Source organism: Antrostomus carolinensis, unplaced genomic scaffold, assembly GCF_000700745.2.
Source record: "Antrostomus carolinensis isolate BGI_N321 unplaced genomic scaffold, ASM70074v2 scaffold19134, whole genome shotgun sequence".
In the NCBI taxonomy this organism is placed as follows: Eukaryota; Metazoa; Chordata; class Aves; order Caprimulgiformes; family Caprimulgidae; genus Antrostomus; species Antrostomus carolinensis.
This window is the reverse complement of record NW_010313046.1, coordinates 26300-43834: the sequence shown is the minus strand read 5'-3', so window position 1 is coordinate 43834 and position 17535 is coordinate 26300. Positions and strand designations below refer to the sequence as shown.

Genomic DNA, 17535 nt, shown 5'->3' with positions numbered 1-17535 from the left:
GCTGGCAATTCTGAGCACAGAAATTAACAGGCTGTCATTACCTTGGATTTTATGAGCTGTTCTAAATGTCTGGAGTTCCTTGTTTGGAGCCCTTAGCCACAGAATGTAAGAACAGTCCTTTGCAGCTCAGACTGAAAAACACCAAAGACTATGTATTGTCAACAACTTTTGAAAAAAATATTAAGTATTGATACAACTAAGTCACTGAGAACCTCCTGGTATAAGCTTTTCATAAATAATGGTAAAAGATTGGGTGATTGCTGTTCTAATTGTGGTTAAAATCAAAGTTTTGCATTTAAGCAATCCACTGTCAGGATAAGCCAGGATCAGTTTATAACAGGCAATGCATTACCTTTTGAAAACAATTAACTGCCAGAAAGATCTTCCTTGATGACTGAGGTTTATTATTGTTTCATAAGAGGGCTGGGGAGTAGTAAGTAGCTGAACTTCATCTATTGGTGCACTTTGGATGATGCACTCCATTTTAATGAGATTAAAGGTTTAATGCAGATAAAAGATTTTTATCTGTTCAGTGCACCTAGATTCAACACAGGGATTTCCGTGTGATTCACAAGCAGAGAGTCATCGGAGAGCTACGTTCATCTTGATCAATAAGAGTTTCTGACTTCTTTCCTTCTTTTCTACTCCATACAAAGACAAAATGATCAGGACACATTTCTTCCTGTTTTCTGCTCTGATTATGTGCAGCATACCTGCTGAGGAAATCTTTCAGCCAACTCTAGTGTTGGACATGGCTAAAGTCCTCCTGGATAACTACTGCTATCCTGAAAACCTAGTGGGAATGCAAGAAGCCATTGAACAAGCAATCAAGAGCGGGGAGATCCTGGACATCTCAGATCCAAAAATGCTGGCTAGTGTCTTGACAGCTGGAGTGCAGGGTGCTCTGAATGATCCAAGACTGGTGATTTCCTATGAGCCATCACTGCATGCAGCTCCCAAACAAGAAGCTGAGGCTTCCCCGACTCGTGAACAACTCCTGAGTCTTATTGAACATGTAGTCACATACGACAAGCTGGAGGGCAATGTTGGCTACCTGAGGATTGATTATATCATAGGACAGGAAGTTGTGCAGAAAGTTGGAGATTTTCTGGTGGACAAGGTATGGAAGACACTGATAGAGACATCTGCCCTGGTGATAGATCTTCGTCACAGCACTGGGGGTCAGATTTCTGGCCTCCCATTCATCATATCATACTTGCATGAAGCAGACAAGATGCTGCATGTTGAGACTGTATACAATCGGCCCTTCAACACCACCACAGAGATATGGACACTGCCAAAGGTGTTGGGACAGAGGTACAGCAAAGACAAAGATGTAATTGTTTTGATCAGCCAGCACACCACAGGAGTGGCTGAAGATGTAGCTTACATCCTCAAGCATATGAACAGGGCTATCACTGTTGGTGAGAAGACAGCTGGGGGCTCACTGGACATCCAGAAGCTGCGTATTGGCCCCTCCAATTTCTATATTATGGTTCCTGTGTCACGATCTGTGAGCCCCTTGAGCGGAGGTGGACAGAGCTGGGAAGTGAGTGGGGTAATGCCATGTGTGGCTACTGAGGCAGAGCAAGCCTTGCAGAAATCCCTGGATATCCTGGCAGTGCGCAGAGCAGTGCCTGGCACCCTAAGCCACCTCACGCACATATTAAAGGACTATTATAGCTTAGTGGAGCGGGTGCCAGCACTGCTGCGGCACCTCGTCACCTCTGACTTCTCTTCTGTGCAGTCAGCAGAGGATCTGGCCACCAAGCTCAACACTGAGATGCAGACCTTATCTGAAGACCCCCGCCTGTTGGTCCGAGTCATGATGCCAGCTGAAGCTGCTGTCCCTGCTGCTGAGAAGCCAATTGCAGTGGCAGACAACTTACCTGACAATGAGCAACTGCTGCATGCCTTGGTGGATACTGTCTTCAAGGTGTCAGTGTTGCCAGGCAATGTTGGCTACCTGCGCTTTGATGAGTTTGCTGATGTCTCTGTGCTTGCTAAGCTGGGACCTTATGTTGTCCACAAAGTGTGGGAGCCCCTCCAGAATACAGAGAACTTGATCATGGACCTACGTTACAACCCTGGGGGCCTTTCCTCCTCTGCTGTGCCTCTGCTACTTTCCTATTTCCAAGACCCTGCTGCTGGCCCTGTCCATCTCTTCACAACCTATGACAGGCGCACCAACAGCACACAGGAGCACAATAGCCAGGCAAAACTGCTGGGACAGCCCTACGGGGCTCAGCGTGGCGTCTACCTGCTCACCAGCCACCACACTGCTACAGCTGCTGAGGAGTTTGCTTACCTCATGCAGTCCCTGGGCCGTGCCACACTGATTGGTGAGATCACAGCAGGAAGCCTCTCACACACCCGTACCTTCCCTCTGCTGCAGCCTGAGCAGGGGATAACCCGTGGCCTAACTATCACAGTTCCTGTTATCACCTTCATTGACAACCATGGGGAAAGCTGGATGGGCGGAGGAGTTGTGCCTGATGCCATAGTCCTGGCCGAAGATGCATTGGAGAAGGCTGAAGAGGTGATAGCTTTCCACAAGAATATGGGAGTACTTTTGGAGGGTACCGGGCAACTCCTAGAGGCTCATTATGCCATCCCGGAAGTGGCTGTTAAGGCCAGTACTATGCTTAGCACCAAACGGGCCCAAGGAGGTTATCGCTCAGCTGTAGACTTTGAGACATTGGCTTCCCAGCTTACCAGTGACTTGCAGGAGGCCTCAGGGGACCATCGGCTTCATGTCTTCCACAGCCATGTGGAACCAACACCAGAAGAACAGCTTCCCAGTATGATTCCCAGCCCTGAGGAGCTGAGCTACATCATTGAGGCACTCTTCAAAATTGAGGTATTGCCAGGCAACCTGGGCTACCTTCGCTTTGATATGATGGCTGAGGCAGAAACAGTGAAGGCCATTGGGCCCCAGCTGGTGCAGATGGTATGGAACAAGCTGGTGGACACAGATGCCATGATTATTGACATGAGGTACAACACAGGTGGCTACTCCACTGCCATCCCAATACTTTGTTCCTACTTCTTTGAGCCTGACTCTCGGCAACACCTCTACACTGTCTTCGATCGTAGTACCTCCCGCAGCACAGAGGTGTGGACTCTTCCCCAAGTTACCGGCAAGAGATATGGCTCCCTCAAGGACATCTACATCCTGACAAGCCACATGAGTGGCTCAGCAGCTGAAGCTTTCACTCGGTCTATGAAGGATCTAGACCGGGCCACAGTTATTGGTGAGCCAACAGTAGGTGGTTCCCTCTCAGTGGCCATTTATCGTATTGGTAACAGTTCCCTGTATGCCTCCATCCCAAGCCAAGTGGTGCTCAGCCCAGTCACTGGCAAAGTGTGGAGTGTGTCTGGGGTGGAACCACACATCACTATCCAGGCCAGTGAAGCCATGGCTGTAGCTCAGCACATTGCCAACCTGCGTGCCCAGGTGCCACAGATGCTGCAAACTGTAGGCAAGCTTGTGGCAGATAATTATGCCTTCATAGACATTGGGACTGCTATAGCATCTGACCTCACCAAGAACATCAACAGAGACAATTATAAAAGGATTAATACAGAACAGGAGCTGGCCAGGAAGGTGACTGCCAACTTGCATGCTCTTTCTGATGATGAGCACCTGAAACTACTCTACATCCCTGAACATGCCAAAGACAGCATCCCAGGGATCCAACCAAAACAGGTAGTTTTCTTGTACCCAGCTATACTGATCCCAGATAGAATGGGAGCACTCAGTCAGATATCCTATCTCTGGATAAGAGATTTCCAGTCCATGTCATAAACCCACCGGGGTTTACCTGTGCCTGAGTAGGTTTTGGAGGCTGATGAGGTCTCTCTGACACTAAGGCAGGTCAGGGTAGTAGCTTGTGGTAGTAGCTGGTAGTCTGGAATGCATGTGTTTTGGGGACAACAACCTTCAGGCTGTGAATCTCTTTGCATTGCCATCTGCCACAAGCAAAGATTCTGATGCAGGGCTTCACAGTTAGAGTGAAGATAACTCATTGTCTCTGTGATCCCCTCTCTTTCAGTGCTATGGTTTCTCAAGCTGTAATACATTAATTCAGAAACCCACTGGATATAAACTGAGTTTGTAATTTAAGAAAAAATTAGTTAGACCAGAGTAAATGCATACACCCACAAAACACACAGCCACATACTTTTTAATGGATTTTTCTGTATAAAATTGCTGTACCTGAATCCTAATTCAATTATATCAGAATAACAAACAACTCCTTTGGTAGTGACATGGAAAGTTGTTCTGATTGTATCTTGTGCTCTGCATCAGACAGTTTCCTAGTGATTTAGAAATACTTTGGAAGAAGTATTTGGGTGGAAGTTTGGTGATCCCATGGAGAAATTGATTTTTAATAATCTACTTTTGCCCTTGCTGTGTGGTTTGTGTAACAGTCTGTGCTTTGTTCTGAGCCTGGGTGTTTATACACTCGTCTGCCTTGGCAATCTTTCTTGTTCATTGTTATGCTGGAGGAAGCTCCCAGGAGCACTTGTTAAAATTCCATCTTCAAATTAAAGGGAGGGTTAGGATAACCTGATCCCTTTCTTGGATGGAGTTAGCTCCCTTCTGGCTACTGCTTTAGCATGGCTACGAGAGACGCCTTTTCTCCAGGGACTCATAAAATTACTTGTTGAAGAGAATGCATTTGCCTTTGCAATGAGCCAGAGTGCACCAAGTGTCAGGTAACTATTAAATGTTTCCTGGGGGAGGAAATCTGTCAGCTTCTACCCTCTGAAGTTTTTGGCTTGCATGATTTGAAGTGGGCATGACCTCTGTGGTATTATCTCCAACACTAAGATCAAGGACAAAGTCTAAGCATTGCCAAGGGAGGACTTTTTTTCAAGTTCATTGATTCTGGCCCCATTCTTGCCTCTAAGCTTAAATGGAAATAATTAATTAAAGGATTTTTCTATTCCATAACTATCTTTCTCTCCTACATTTGTTGAGTGTAGAAAACTTCACTCTAAAGATGTTTTTGACAGAGCTCCCTGTTAAATTATTAGCAAGATATCAATAGTGATGCATCATAATTTACCCCCATTCTATAAAGTGTGCCCATCTTCCAAATTAGTCACTGTTTTCACTGAAGGCTGTTAATGGATATTGTTGGCCATTTTTACTTGTTCAAACCTTACTTTATTCAGACCTTGGATGCTGAGGACAGGATGTACAGGACAAATATCTCATTTGTCCCGTGATATGAAATTCTGATCCTGATACAGCTAGTGAGGAAATAACATTGTACTAATTAACGCCTCTGTTTACCTCAGTTTTTTTATCAAGCAAAATGAGTGGAAGAGGTCAGAGGATACATCCATAAGAAGGAAATAACATCAGTGTGGGTGAAAATTAGGACAATGTGATTTCTTCAAGAAGAAATAATGTCTAAATAGCAGAGGAGAAGCACAGGTCTCTTATGAGGCTAAAATAGTGTATGCCTTCCCTCATAATGCTTGAGGAAATTGGGAGGCAGAGAGACAAGAGAGCAGTGTTAAGACATTTTAAGGCAAAAGAGAGTGAGTGAACAAAGACACTGAAGTCACTGAAGTAATGGTTTTTCCTTGTGATAGAGGTAAAAGAAAATTCACCTATTCCACAGAGCACTGGGCAGCAAGAATACCTTCATTTCCTACTTTGCAGGGCCAAGAGGGAGGCTTTCTGTGGAACATTTCAGGAATACCTCATATCAAAACCCTAGAGAGCAAATGCCTTAAGATTACAGTGAAGCTTATACGATGGCACTAATTGCATTTGTAATTTTTTTTTTTTTTGCAATCTTATACATGGGCATATAGTCCCTCTTTTAATCTGTTAACACATTTATTCCTCAAAAACCTAAGAACTAGTTTTCCTCTGGTGCTACCTACCTTCCCAGCCACACTTTCCCTTGACAGTGGGATTTTCTTGTTGATGACCTTGACAGTGAAGCAGATCCAACACAATTAAATGAAAGTGATGATGAATAACTGCAGGAAGGATGGGATGGGACACAGGAGACAGACAAGTGAAATGCATGTAGACCTTTGCATCTGCTACACTAGAATAGCTGCTGAAGCATAGTACAGGGTATTGAATATGTCTCCTCTGCGACAGCAGCAAGGTCAATGCCAGCTGGAGTTGTTTGCTGCATAAATGCCACTTTCCAAAGTCAGATTTCCCAGAGGCAAATATTGTATATATTGTTTGTGATTCAGAAAATAGTATTTTGCTTATAAGTCAGAGCTCTGTAAACTTGCTGATGCACATTTCAATAATCCCTACCTCTTATTCTTTTTTTTGCCTGTCTCTCCAGTCATACCTTCCTTTCCATACTGAAATATTTATGTTCATGAATTTCTGAGTATTATAGACTAACTATGTAAGAACTACTGCCTGATTCTGGCAAATATGTTACGTCAATTTTAAGTGACGAGTCTCCCTGAGTGACTCTTTTGGCCCTTTAATAATGCCCTAATACTTTTAATGCAGTCTTCACACCTAAGAGAATTTTTCTATTAAAGTTTTAGATAAGCAGCTGAAAATTATGATCAACGTGAAAGACAAAAAGGAGTCCTTTCTAAAGAGAAATTGTTCCTGCATTTGAAGTTTCCCTTTTCCCGAATAAATAATATGCAACTATAGCAAAGTATTGTCCCTGCTGAAGGAGGCAATACTTACAGATATTTCACCAGAAAGGAATGTAATTTGCTTATGTCCCTTCATTAATGAGTGAAATCAAAATGCTCAGCCTCAAAGTGTCAAGGCAGATAATCAAATTGCTACATCTATTGCTAACAGGTGGAAAAAAAATGTTGTGGGCCCATATGATGCTGATTTATATCAATATAACCACAGTAAAGTCAGTGGAACTATACAAGTTTATGAAAGCCAAAAAAATGTCTCACATTTAACTCTCATTGCATCTTCACCTTCTGCAGTTCACGCTTGCTTCTTGCTGTATTTGGTGCAGAAAAGAATATGACACTTTGTTAAACACTTTTGTTCTTTTTCTAGTACTTTTCATCTTCTGATCACAGAATGGTAGGGGTTGGAAGGGACCTCTGGAGATCATCTAGTCCAACCCCCTGCCAAAGCAGGTTCACCTAGAGCAGGTTGCACAGCATGGCATCCAGGTGGATTTTGAATATCTCCAGAGGAGGAGACTCCACAACCTCTCTGGGCAGCCTGTTCCAGTGCTCTGTCACCTGATCCTGATCCTCAAGCTCAGTGCAGCTACATTTGCAGTTACAATGCCACCAAACAGTTCTGTTTGTATTCATTTTTTTTCCATTGTCATTAAAATTACAGTAGATTTGGCCATTAGTTTTAACGATTTTCAATGAGTTTTGGATGAAAATCAAAATTTAGCCATGAATCATGTTTTTAAATTTTCTTTTCAAATGTAATCTTCCAGGGCATTGACTAGAAAATATCTGCTCACTGGCTTGCAATGAGTATGTTACAAGCTGTGTATTGTCAGAGCAGGCTTACACACTGCTGTGTGGTGCTGCCATTTGCAGGGTGAAAGTACAGCTTCTCACTTTGCCCTGCACTCCTTAAATAACCTTTTTTAATCCTTTCCAGAGCACTGTTCCAGAGGGTTTCAAGCTTTTGCTTCTGATAACCCCCCCCATCCTGGCTGTCTTGGTTCCATGGAAGGCACTATTAGAATTAAAAGCTACATTTCTGCAAAACTGGAGAAATTATCTGTGAAAAGCAAGATGAGGTTAAATAAGAACACATGGAAGGTTCTTACGTGGTTTCTAGAGTGAGAGTAATTAACTGTACAACTCTGGGAGGAAAACACTTTCTTTAGGGGAAGTCCTGTAAAAAAAGTATATGGGTTCTTCAGAGTTCGTAAGCTGAACACAAGTCAATAGAGTTAAGTTGTTGCAGTAAAAAATAATAATCATCAAACTGGAATGGATAAGGAGGAATATAATCAGTAAGACATGTGAAGTCTTCTGCTACGTTCAGCTCTAAAGAAAATTCAGCTAGAGTATAGCATGCACAGTCTTGGGCAATGCTTTTCTGCAAAGATGAGGCTCAGGTGAGGAGACAGCAGAAAAGAGGAACAGGAGTAAAGAGAACACTGAATAAGAGTCATCTTGAAAAAGTTTAAAAGATTTGAGTTGTTTATTCCAGAGAGAAGAAAACTGAGAGGAGACATGAAAACAGTCTTCAGATACATAAGAGGCTGTTTCAAATATGAAGAGAATAATCTGTTCCCTTGTCCATGGTGAATAGGCCAAGAAGTAATGCACTTGAACTGTAGAAAGTAGTGAACTTACACTGTTTACACTAGAAGTTAAAAACATCTTTGTAATGGGAAGGCTAGTGACGTCCTAGACTGGATTGCCTGGAAATCACCCAGTGATAAGGGTGTTTTTAAGAGCAAGAGAGAATCAGCTGTCAGGGATATAGCTGATCCTGCTCAGTTCTTGAGCTGGGGGACTTACTAGGATGGATGGTCCCGTTCCAGCCTGTGAGGGTACACAAGGAACCCAAAAGTTATTCTAAGAAAGAAAGGCACAGCCCCACCACCCAGCCCCCAAGACCTCATGGTTCTTAAGCCAATCTCAGGATTTGCAATGGCACAAGGGTGTTGGCTGATAATATTTTATCAGCTGGCTGTTGACAGCACTAACAATCTTAATGGAAATCAGAGTTACATTATAATGGTTGGCATAAAATTAGCTATGAAAATACAATTTCCATGTAAATAGACAAAACAACTTAGGGGAGATGTGAAAGGGAAGAAAAGAGGGAAGAGAGGCATAGTTGGAAAAGTAGTTTGCCCATGGTTGGGGTATGTGTCAGTAGCAGAACCAGTGATGAAAGTCCAGGCATAAGTCCCAGGGTAGCATCCTAGGTTCTGTTTTGTGGCACATTACTTGTTCCCATTAGGCCATTCACTTGTGGAAGGAGGTTGCAGAATAGGGCTGGAGACCCTATATAGTTAACAAAAAACAATTCTTCCTTGGCTTAAGTAGTGTTAACTTGGAGGTCCTTTAGTCTAGCCACATTGCTTATAGTGTTCTTACTAAGGCACCTGAGGGTTTATATTTAACCATCAAATCATTTGTATGTAAACATTCCCTGAGTGAGCAGCAGGATCTTACTCTCAGCTGCATCCTGTCCCAGCTTGTTCTTGGCCTGCAAATAGAGCCCTGCCTCCCAATGGAGAGCACACTGTTGCTCTCTGAAGCTCCTTAGGTACCAGCAGCACATGGCCCATGTGCCAGTTTTGTGAACCTGCAGTTTTCTGGAACAGTAACTCTCTTCTGTCAGTCCCAGCCTCATCCCTTCTTTTGCTTAAAAATTAGGAGACTTACCCCACCCCCCCCAAAATTATATCCTGACTGCTTTTCATCTCACCTCTGTTCTTAAAGCCTTTAGAATAGATTTATTTTCATACCCTTTCCTGCAGCCATGAAGATTAGTTTCTTTGAGATCTTTGCATATTCGTTTTACCCCATGAGGCCTGAGCCTTTGAAGAGCAACTTGCCCACCTTGAAATCTTTAATGAATTTCCAAGAGTTAGCAACACTGCTAGCAAGTACTGAAGTCAGTGACCAAAGATGTGATGCAGCACAGTAAAAGAACAAGTAAAAAAAAAAAAATACCAGAGAGGTTATTCTTAATCAACATGCTTATAAGTATGCATCTAGGAATTATTGGAGGCAGAGCTAAGAAATCCATGTGTTCAGTTAAAATATCATTAGTAAGTAGCTGAGAGTAATGCATCAACTTTATTTGTAGATGTTACCAATGAGTGATGATTTTTTTCTCCTGGAGGGACCAATACCTCAGAAGTAGAGAGAAGCTCTGTCAGAAAAATGCAATGCATGCTGGATATATTCTTCAAACCCGTGATTTGTTAATCAAAGCACAGTGGGCAGATCAAGTAGCTTTGCTGTCATTGGGAAGTGGATTGGAAATGACAAACTCAATAGTGCTGGACTGATATGTTTACAGTCCAGATACAGTGGTTATTTTCACAAGGAACAGTGAGAAAGAAGGGTACAGAAAAGGACTCAGTAGAATTTGCTCTCACCATCAGATCAACAACTACTGGCCAACAGGGCTTTTAAATTAATGTTTGAAATATTGGCAGTTTGGGCATACAGAAGGCACTGAATAATGAAGAAGCCCAGGGCAGTCAGAAGTGTGATATGGTGGGTAATATTCCCCCAGGTAAAGTGCTTGAGCTGTCTCAAGTACAGCTGCATTCACACACCTTGGAAACCCTCTGTCTGCAGTGGTAGACCTGCTTTTGGCAGGAGTGCAACCCCAGGCCAGAGCACTACGTGTGGGGCAGGAGATTGTCTGACTCTTCTACAGTTGCTGAAAGCCCAAATGCCTTCTAAATTCTGCAGCATATTGCAGGCTGGGAGGGCACCTTTTAGCACTTGGCTCACTGCTGACTCCTTGTTCTTTTGGGTATAAAAGTATAGATTGTCTGGGGCTATGGCAGAGGGCAACTGATTAAAAAGCAAGTATAAAATAATTTGTAACCCTGAGGAGAAGCCAAATTGCTGAAGGTGACATAAGTCATATATATCCCAAAGCCTTATCTCCTTAAGCTGAAGGAGAGTCTTCCATTTTCAGACACATGCATGCAAAATGTGAGTTTGGCAATAGAAGCAGGCTATGACTCCAATGCAAGGAAGGTTTACTAGGATAACTTTATTGGTTGGTTAAACATCACTATTAAAAAAAAATTTCTGCTGTCTAATAACATAAGCTAAACAAAATGAAATTAATCACAGCCTAACACGTGAGGCTGCAGGCACGTGGCCACCATATAAGAGATTTAACACATCTACATCATGAGCATCCTAGCACATGCACAACACATCAGGTTCCTCACTGTCACAGGGACTAGCTCAATTAGGAGAGGCTGGGGCCAACCTCACCTGCAGCTAGCAGCTGTTTGTCAGCTGAGGCCAGTCAAGAGATTATAAAAGTCCCAAGTGCCTTATTTAGAAAGAACTGCTAAAGGAAACAAGTGGCTTAGGTGGCCATCCTGGGATAGTGGCCTATGCTGCAGGCCAGGGGATGGTTCGTGTAGCCTTCTCAGCCTCTTTGGTCCAAGTAAATTCCTGTGTTTTTGAAAAATAAACTGAGCCCTGATAAATAGGGGCCTGATCCAGATTCTGGGCATGCTATTGATGCACCCTATATTGGGCAAACAGTGCAGCAGCTAATGTTAACCTATGTTTAATATGCAAAAATCTTAATATCATTTATTATTATGTTCTTCAAACTTGGTCACATACCTCACATATGTCCCACCTGGACTAAGCTTAACCCACATAATTCTTTTTAAGTCTTGTGCCAAGCTATCAGTGCCAGAAAATGATTTATTTTGTTTTTCCAAACTCTTTCAGATCCCTACCCCAGAAGAACTTGAAGATCTGATTAAATTTTCATTCCACACAAATGTATTGGAAAACAACATCGGCTATCTGAGATTCGATATGTTTGGAGACTCTGAACTTCTAACCCAGGTGTCCGACCTACTGGTAGAGCATGTTTGGAAGAAAATTGTTCACACAGATGCATTAATCATAGACATGAGGTAAACCTTTGAATGGCAAATAACCAAAGCTCTTTCAAAACAGCATTTTATTTGTAACAGTGAATTAGCTTTACATGGCTTACTGTCCTGTTTACAGGCCAACATTGCTGGGATTAAATGAGAAAAGGAAAATGGCCAAGGAAAACAGTAACAGTCTGCAAGTATATCTCAAATTGTACCATCACTTGAGATGTTTAGAACCAAATAGGCAAATTTAGGGAATATGTTGCAGAATGCAATCCTGGATGTCACATCTGTTTGCTTTCTCTGATTTCTTTCTAATTTAACTCTGAATTTGCCTTGTCCAGAGCTAATGTTTGTGAGCCCAGAACATTACAAATATAAACTAAAGAAAATAATAAATCTTTTAGTGCAGGCAATGATCAAGTGATTGAACAGTCAAAAAAACCCAGATCATGCATAAGGCTGTTTTACAACATCTAGTTTGCCATATCTGCACTGCTAAATTATCCCGGGCAATCAGCCCTGTGCAGAATGACCCTTGTGCACAGAGCACAGAGGTCGCTTAAAGGTACTGTTGCTTCAAAGGTACTGTAGCACTCCTAAGCCTTGCTGCAGCAAGCTACAGCATCATATGTCTGCTCTCAATTTAGGATTCTGTTGGACATTCCAATGTGTCAACAGTGCCACAAATCTTATGAGCCAGATGGCATCCATTTGTTGCCAGCCATCAATGCAGATGAATATCACAAATACATACATTTCCCATATGATATTTAGATAAGTGGTTCCCTTGTTTTGGTCCAGAGCTAATGTTTGTGAGCCCAGAACATTACAAATATAAACTAAAGAAAATAAGGCCTTTGTAAGAATTCATTTTTAATGCTAGAACCACTTACGTCCATCTCCATCATGGGGCTCTCAGTATTTGGTAATCTTCTTAAAATTCTTCTGGGATTTGCAGCACGTGCAGGAAAAGATGAGCACAGTGAGAGGTATCTCACTATGTCAGCACAGAGGAGGCAGGGCAGCAACCAACAGAACACATTCACGACTGAATTCAAATTCAGCAAAGACACCACCTTCTAGACTTGAGATGAGACTGGAACTTATCTCTGTCTTGTCTCAGTTTTCTCCCAAGGTAAAAATCATATCATGGCCAGAGGCAATGAAACAGCAAAGGTGAAATAATGTCCCAGGTACAAAATGGTCTCATTATAGTTCTTTTCTTGGGTTACTTTGGAGTTTTTCTGTATTTAATGTATTTTCAGCCCTTTGAGTGCATACAAAAGGCCAAGTATCTGAAGACATATAAAGGAGAACCCCAAACATTTCACCTATTGAAATTCTCCCTAAACCAATCTTATGATTTTAAGGCAAGGCTGATAATTTCAATTTTGCATGGGATTAACCATAATGAATAATGTTTCTCATCTCACAAGGCTCCCTCCCTGGAACAGCTGGGCCACTGATGAACTTCATATTTGTTTTGTTTTTCCAAACTCTTTCAGATCCCTTCCCCAGAAGGATTTGAAAATCTGATAAAATTTTAATTCCACACAAATGTATTGGGAAACAATATCAACTATCTGAGATGTTTTGAGACTGTTTTGATAATTTCAGTTTTGCATGGAATTAACCATAATGCATAATAGTTCCCCTTCATGGAACACCTGTGCCACTCATGAACTTCATATTTTTAACTTTCACAGCACTGAGAAGAGACATTGATAAACTAAATAGCTTCCCTAGCATCCCTAATATCACACAAGAAGTCAGTAACAAAGGAAATACTTGCCTCTGAGAGTTAAGCTAAAACTCTAACAACTACTCAGTCATTTTTACTGACTAAAGTTTCTGCAATTTCACTGTCCTAGATGCAAGGGAGATCCAGGAAGAGCTCTCCAGCATTGTGCCCACTTGCCACTCACTTTAGCCATGATGGCACCTACAGGAAACTGGGCTCTGCTGGGTCTAGCTGCCTCCTGGGTTGTGCAGCAGCAGCAGGACCTCCTGGCAGCACAGCACTATCTGGGATGCACTAAAGAAGCTTATTTTAGTTCTAGTCAGTCACAGCGGGAATCCAGCATACAGCTCCCAAATGCTGCCGAGTAAAGGGGTAGCTTCACTCTTCAGGACAAAGGCCTCTTGGATTGTCTTATCCTTTTCTGGAGATGAAATAAACTTAGTTACGGGCTGGACTGAGTAAAACTAATTTTCCAGCAATTTTTTGCTGGAATGTCTATGCCAGGCACTCCTAACATCAACTACAGGAAAGCATTGTATCTATCTCCTACTAGGGAGCAAGCTATTTCCAGTGCTGTATGTGTTCTAGTATTAGTGAAAACTGGCAGACAAAAAATAATTTGGTGTTCCATTGTGTATATTCGTAGCAGGGGTTCTGCAATGACACTTAGGGTTTTCAGTGAATTTAATCTACAGAAACTGATACGAAATTAAACTACAACAAAAGTTTTCAAACATGACTGTCCTAAATGAAGCAGCTAACACAATCTTTAGGCATAAAAAGAAATGGCCTAATCTTATAAATTGCCAAATAACAAGTAGGCTCGTTGTGTGCAGCAGGAAACAAGAACATATCAGTTCTACAAACATATGTTGCTTACATGGGGATCTACATTTATATATTAGGGTTTAGGTATTTACTCATGCTGCCTATGTCAGTAACAGCATGGGTTATTCAGAGCAGAAGAATAAAAAGAATCTGGTGTTTCTCTGCAGATTAACAGTCTTAGCTTACTTTCTGAATTTTTTCCAGGTTGAATCAAGAAAAAAATAGACCATTCACTATTATATTTGCTTTTGAAGTCAGCTGTGAGCAGTAACAATCCAAGACTCCTAGGCAGGATTTTGTTTCTCTGATAAATGTGCAAATGCTGATAAGGGAGAATAAACGTAAATGTATTGAAAATGCTGCCATAAACCCCCTCAGTACTGATGTCAGGGAGCAATATTTGGAAGGGAGATTTACCATCTGCCACTAATTTTCAATTGTTTCCTTAATATTTTTAATTTTTGTAAAGGTACAATATTGGAGGTTCCACCACTTCCATAGCAGTCCTCTGCTCCTACTTCTTTGATGAAGGACATCATATTCTTTTGGACAAAGTTTACGACAGACCCAGTGACTCAGTAAAGGAAATACGGACCCAGCCACAACTCAAAGGTAAAATGACAATTTCTTTTTAGAGTAACTCTTCATTTCAGATGTCCCTCTTTGTGTATTTTAAAGTGAGCCACTAGACATCATAACTTATTTGGTGAAAGCACCTGCCACCATTAGCTCAAGCTGTACAGAGAATGTAAAAACAAAAATGTGCATTTCAGCCATGTTCCTCAATGCCTTCTTTAAATAACAGTTTATTGCTCCTAGGAATTGAGTATGTTAGTTAGGCATGGAGATTTGTAAACTGGTCCCCAGAAGTTTAGCTTAATACTGTGTACAGCAGTTGTGACTTGTTGCTTTTAAAATTTGTCAAAATTAAAAATAAATCCTGTGCAGCCTAGACCTCTAGTAGTATCTGTTCCAATACTCACACAGTTTTATAAGTAGTTCCTCACTTCCTACCTGTGTAATCCACTATTTCACTAGATGAAAACACCCACAATAGCCCAGTTTTTCCAGAGAATGCAAGAGAGAAAGAAAAGCACTACATTTTGCACATCAGAGTGAGTTTCGAGAATTTGGCAATGTACCTCACACACATCCCCCACACACACACTCACCCCCCACCCACACTCACCCCCCACCCGCTGTTCATAGAACTTGAAGGGATGCTGCAACATGCAGAAACAAGGCTCTTCAGTACTCACGAAGTACAGTTAGAGTGCTAAGAAGCCTTAAACCTTGGCTTTAATTCTTTTCTCCTTTAAAGCTAAGACAGTACCAAAAAAGGTGTCACAATAGCATTTGCAATTACTGGCTTGGAGCATGCTGAAATGGTTAAACTTTCTTGCAGGCTTCAGAATCCATCTATTTTCCCAGGCAGTCAGAGGTGGGCTGTGCTAAGGAATATGATTACTATGGACACATTCCAGTTCCCATCAAAATGAACAGGCAGACTTATATTCACTTCAAAGGAGCTGGATCTGGTCCTGTATTATATATAACTACTGTGAAAAGGGTTTTCTAATGGATATTACATCTATAGACAAATGAGAAGAGCAAAGATTGTGTGAAAATTAATTACTATGCTATTGCCCCCTTTCTTACAGTTTAATATGAGAATTATAGGTCATATTGGAACTTACTTAAATAATGAAATTTTTAGAGCAGTTTAGAGTAGTTTTCAAGTTGTCAGCTCCCAGTTATGATGCACTGGACACTATTTCAAAAAGTATCTAATGTGTTCAGATATATTGAAAATGAAGTGCAAAATACGTCCTATTCCTGTCAGCTGATTTATGTAGAAAATGACATAATTTGGCTCAGATCCTAATAATAAAGGGGTATTTGTTGAAGGGCTTAGGACAAAGGCCATGCAACAGCTTCCATTTAGAGACTATAAAAAGCCTGTGGGAAACCACTGTAATTATAATTTCATAAAATGCTGCCTGCATAGTTTGCAGCCAAGCTCTATGACAGCCATGTTCCTAGAGCAGGGATGAGAATGAAGCTGAAGATGCTGCTGGCTAAGCTTTGAGTATTTCTACTGGAGCAGTGGAAAATGTTGCTTTCCTCACCTGCCTATCCCACTCCTCTGATGGGATCTAGAGCTCCTGTAAAAGTCAAAGCCATAGAAAAGCCAGCAGTAGTAAGCATGAGCTGGACTCCCAGCTGCTGGAGCTCATAACCAGAAACTAATGGCACAGGAGCAGCACATAGGGTGATCGTCATTTTTACAGTATAGAGACTGGGCTGGTGTAAAAAGTGCTTTAATACCATCATAGGTACAAAGTAAATTTCCAAACTTCTTTGGTTGTTAACAGCAGGTAGGGAATGAAATGTGTTGTATCTTGGCTTCTCTTAGTCCATTATGCAAACAAATCTCTGAAAATGGATGTATTTTCTGATGCTTTTTATTCTTTCTGGCAGGGGAGAGGTACGGCTCTCGGAAGGCGCTAATAATCCTCACCAGTGCTGTGACGGCTGGGGCTGCTGAAGAGTTTGTATACATAATGAAGAGAATGGGTAGAGCTCTCATTGTTGGGGAACACACCAGTGGTGGCTCCCATTCCCCACAGACACATCAAGTAGATGATACCAACTTCTACATCATTATCCCCACCTCCAGATCAGTCACCTCTGCAGAGGGCACTTCTTGGGAAGGGAAAGGGGTGGCTCCTCACATGGAAATACCAGCTGACACAGCACTCATCAAAGCAAAGGAGATGCTCAGTGCTCACCTTCACAGCTCTAGATAGCCCAGTGGAGGAACATTGTCCTGGAAAAAAGGCAGGCTGTAATTTTCAAAGGAGCCCAAGGGACTTATTCAGGAGCTGAACCAATAATGGGTTTGGGAACCCAGAGCAGGATTTAGCCATAATTTAGGTAACTGATACAAAACTGAGACCCCAAAAATCTCACAGTGTATATATGTATGTGTATGTGTATGTGCATATGTGCATGTGAGGGGATGGGTAGGCTGCACACGCTCCTCCTTTTGTTATCTATCTGGCTCATTAAACCATGGGTTGTTTACTTCACAAGAGCCCAGTTCCAACAGGAGAAGTTGCAAGGTCCTTCTGCTACCCAGAATAATTCAAAAGCATCAGCAATGGTGCTATTCTGGGCAGCAGAAGTTCCTATCAGCTGAGGGAGGATTCACAATGGAGTCTCATATTCTCTAGTGAGTTTTCTAGTGACCAAGTTATTAAGGAAAGAAAGCTACCTCCCCAAATGTAAACCCTAGAAAGGAGTGGGAACTTCATTTCAGTCCCTATGGTCAGTGGTTCGTTCCCTGTATATAGCTCAAAGTGACTTTCTTTTCTACATGCTGAATTTTTAGCC

General features: G+C 42.0%; 1 protein-coding gene across 1 annotated transcript; it reads left to right on the top strand.

Moving 5' to 3' along the window:
* The first annotated feature begins 594 nt into the window (after positions 1-594).
* Positions 595-16949, top strand: RBP3 (retinol binding protein 3). Its single transcript, XM_010167223.1, has 4 exons — positions 595-3709; positions 11413-11603; positions 14609-14751; positions 16621-16949. The coding sequence occupies exons 1-4, from the start codon at positions 662-664 to the stop codon at positions 16947-16949; spliced, it is 3711 nt and encodes a 1236-aa protein (XP_010165525.1). The 5' UTR covers positions 595-661.
* The last annotated feature ends 586 nt before the right edge of the window (positions 16950-17535 follow it).

What these genes read in the sequence shown, in the direction of transcription:
- RBP3 (XM_010167223.1), top strand. Translation starts at nt 662, where the DNA reads ATGATCAGGACACATTTCTTCCTGTTTTCTGCTCTGATTATGTGCAGC. An exon ending in CAGGGATCCAACCAAAACAG is followed by an intron (nt 3,710 to 11,412) that starts GTAGTTTTCTTG and finishes AAACTCTTTCAG; the next exon opens with ATCCCTACCCCAGAAGAACT. An exon ending in GACCCAGCCACAACTCAAAG is followed by an intron (nt 14,752 to 16,620) that starts GTAAAATGACAA and finishes TCTTTCTGGCAG; the next exon opens with GGGAGAGGTACGGCTCTCGG.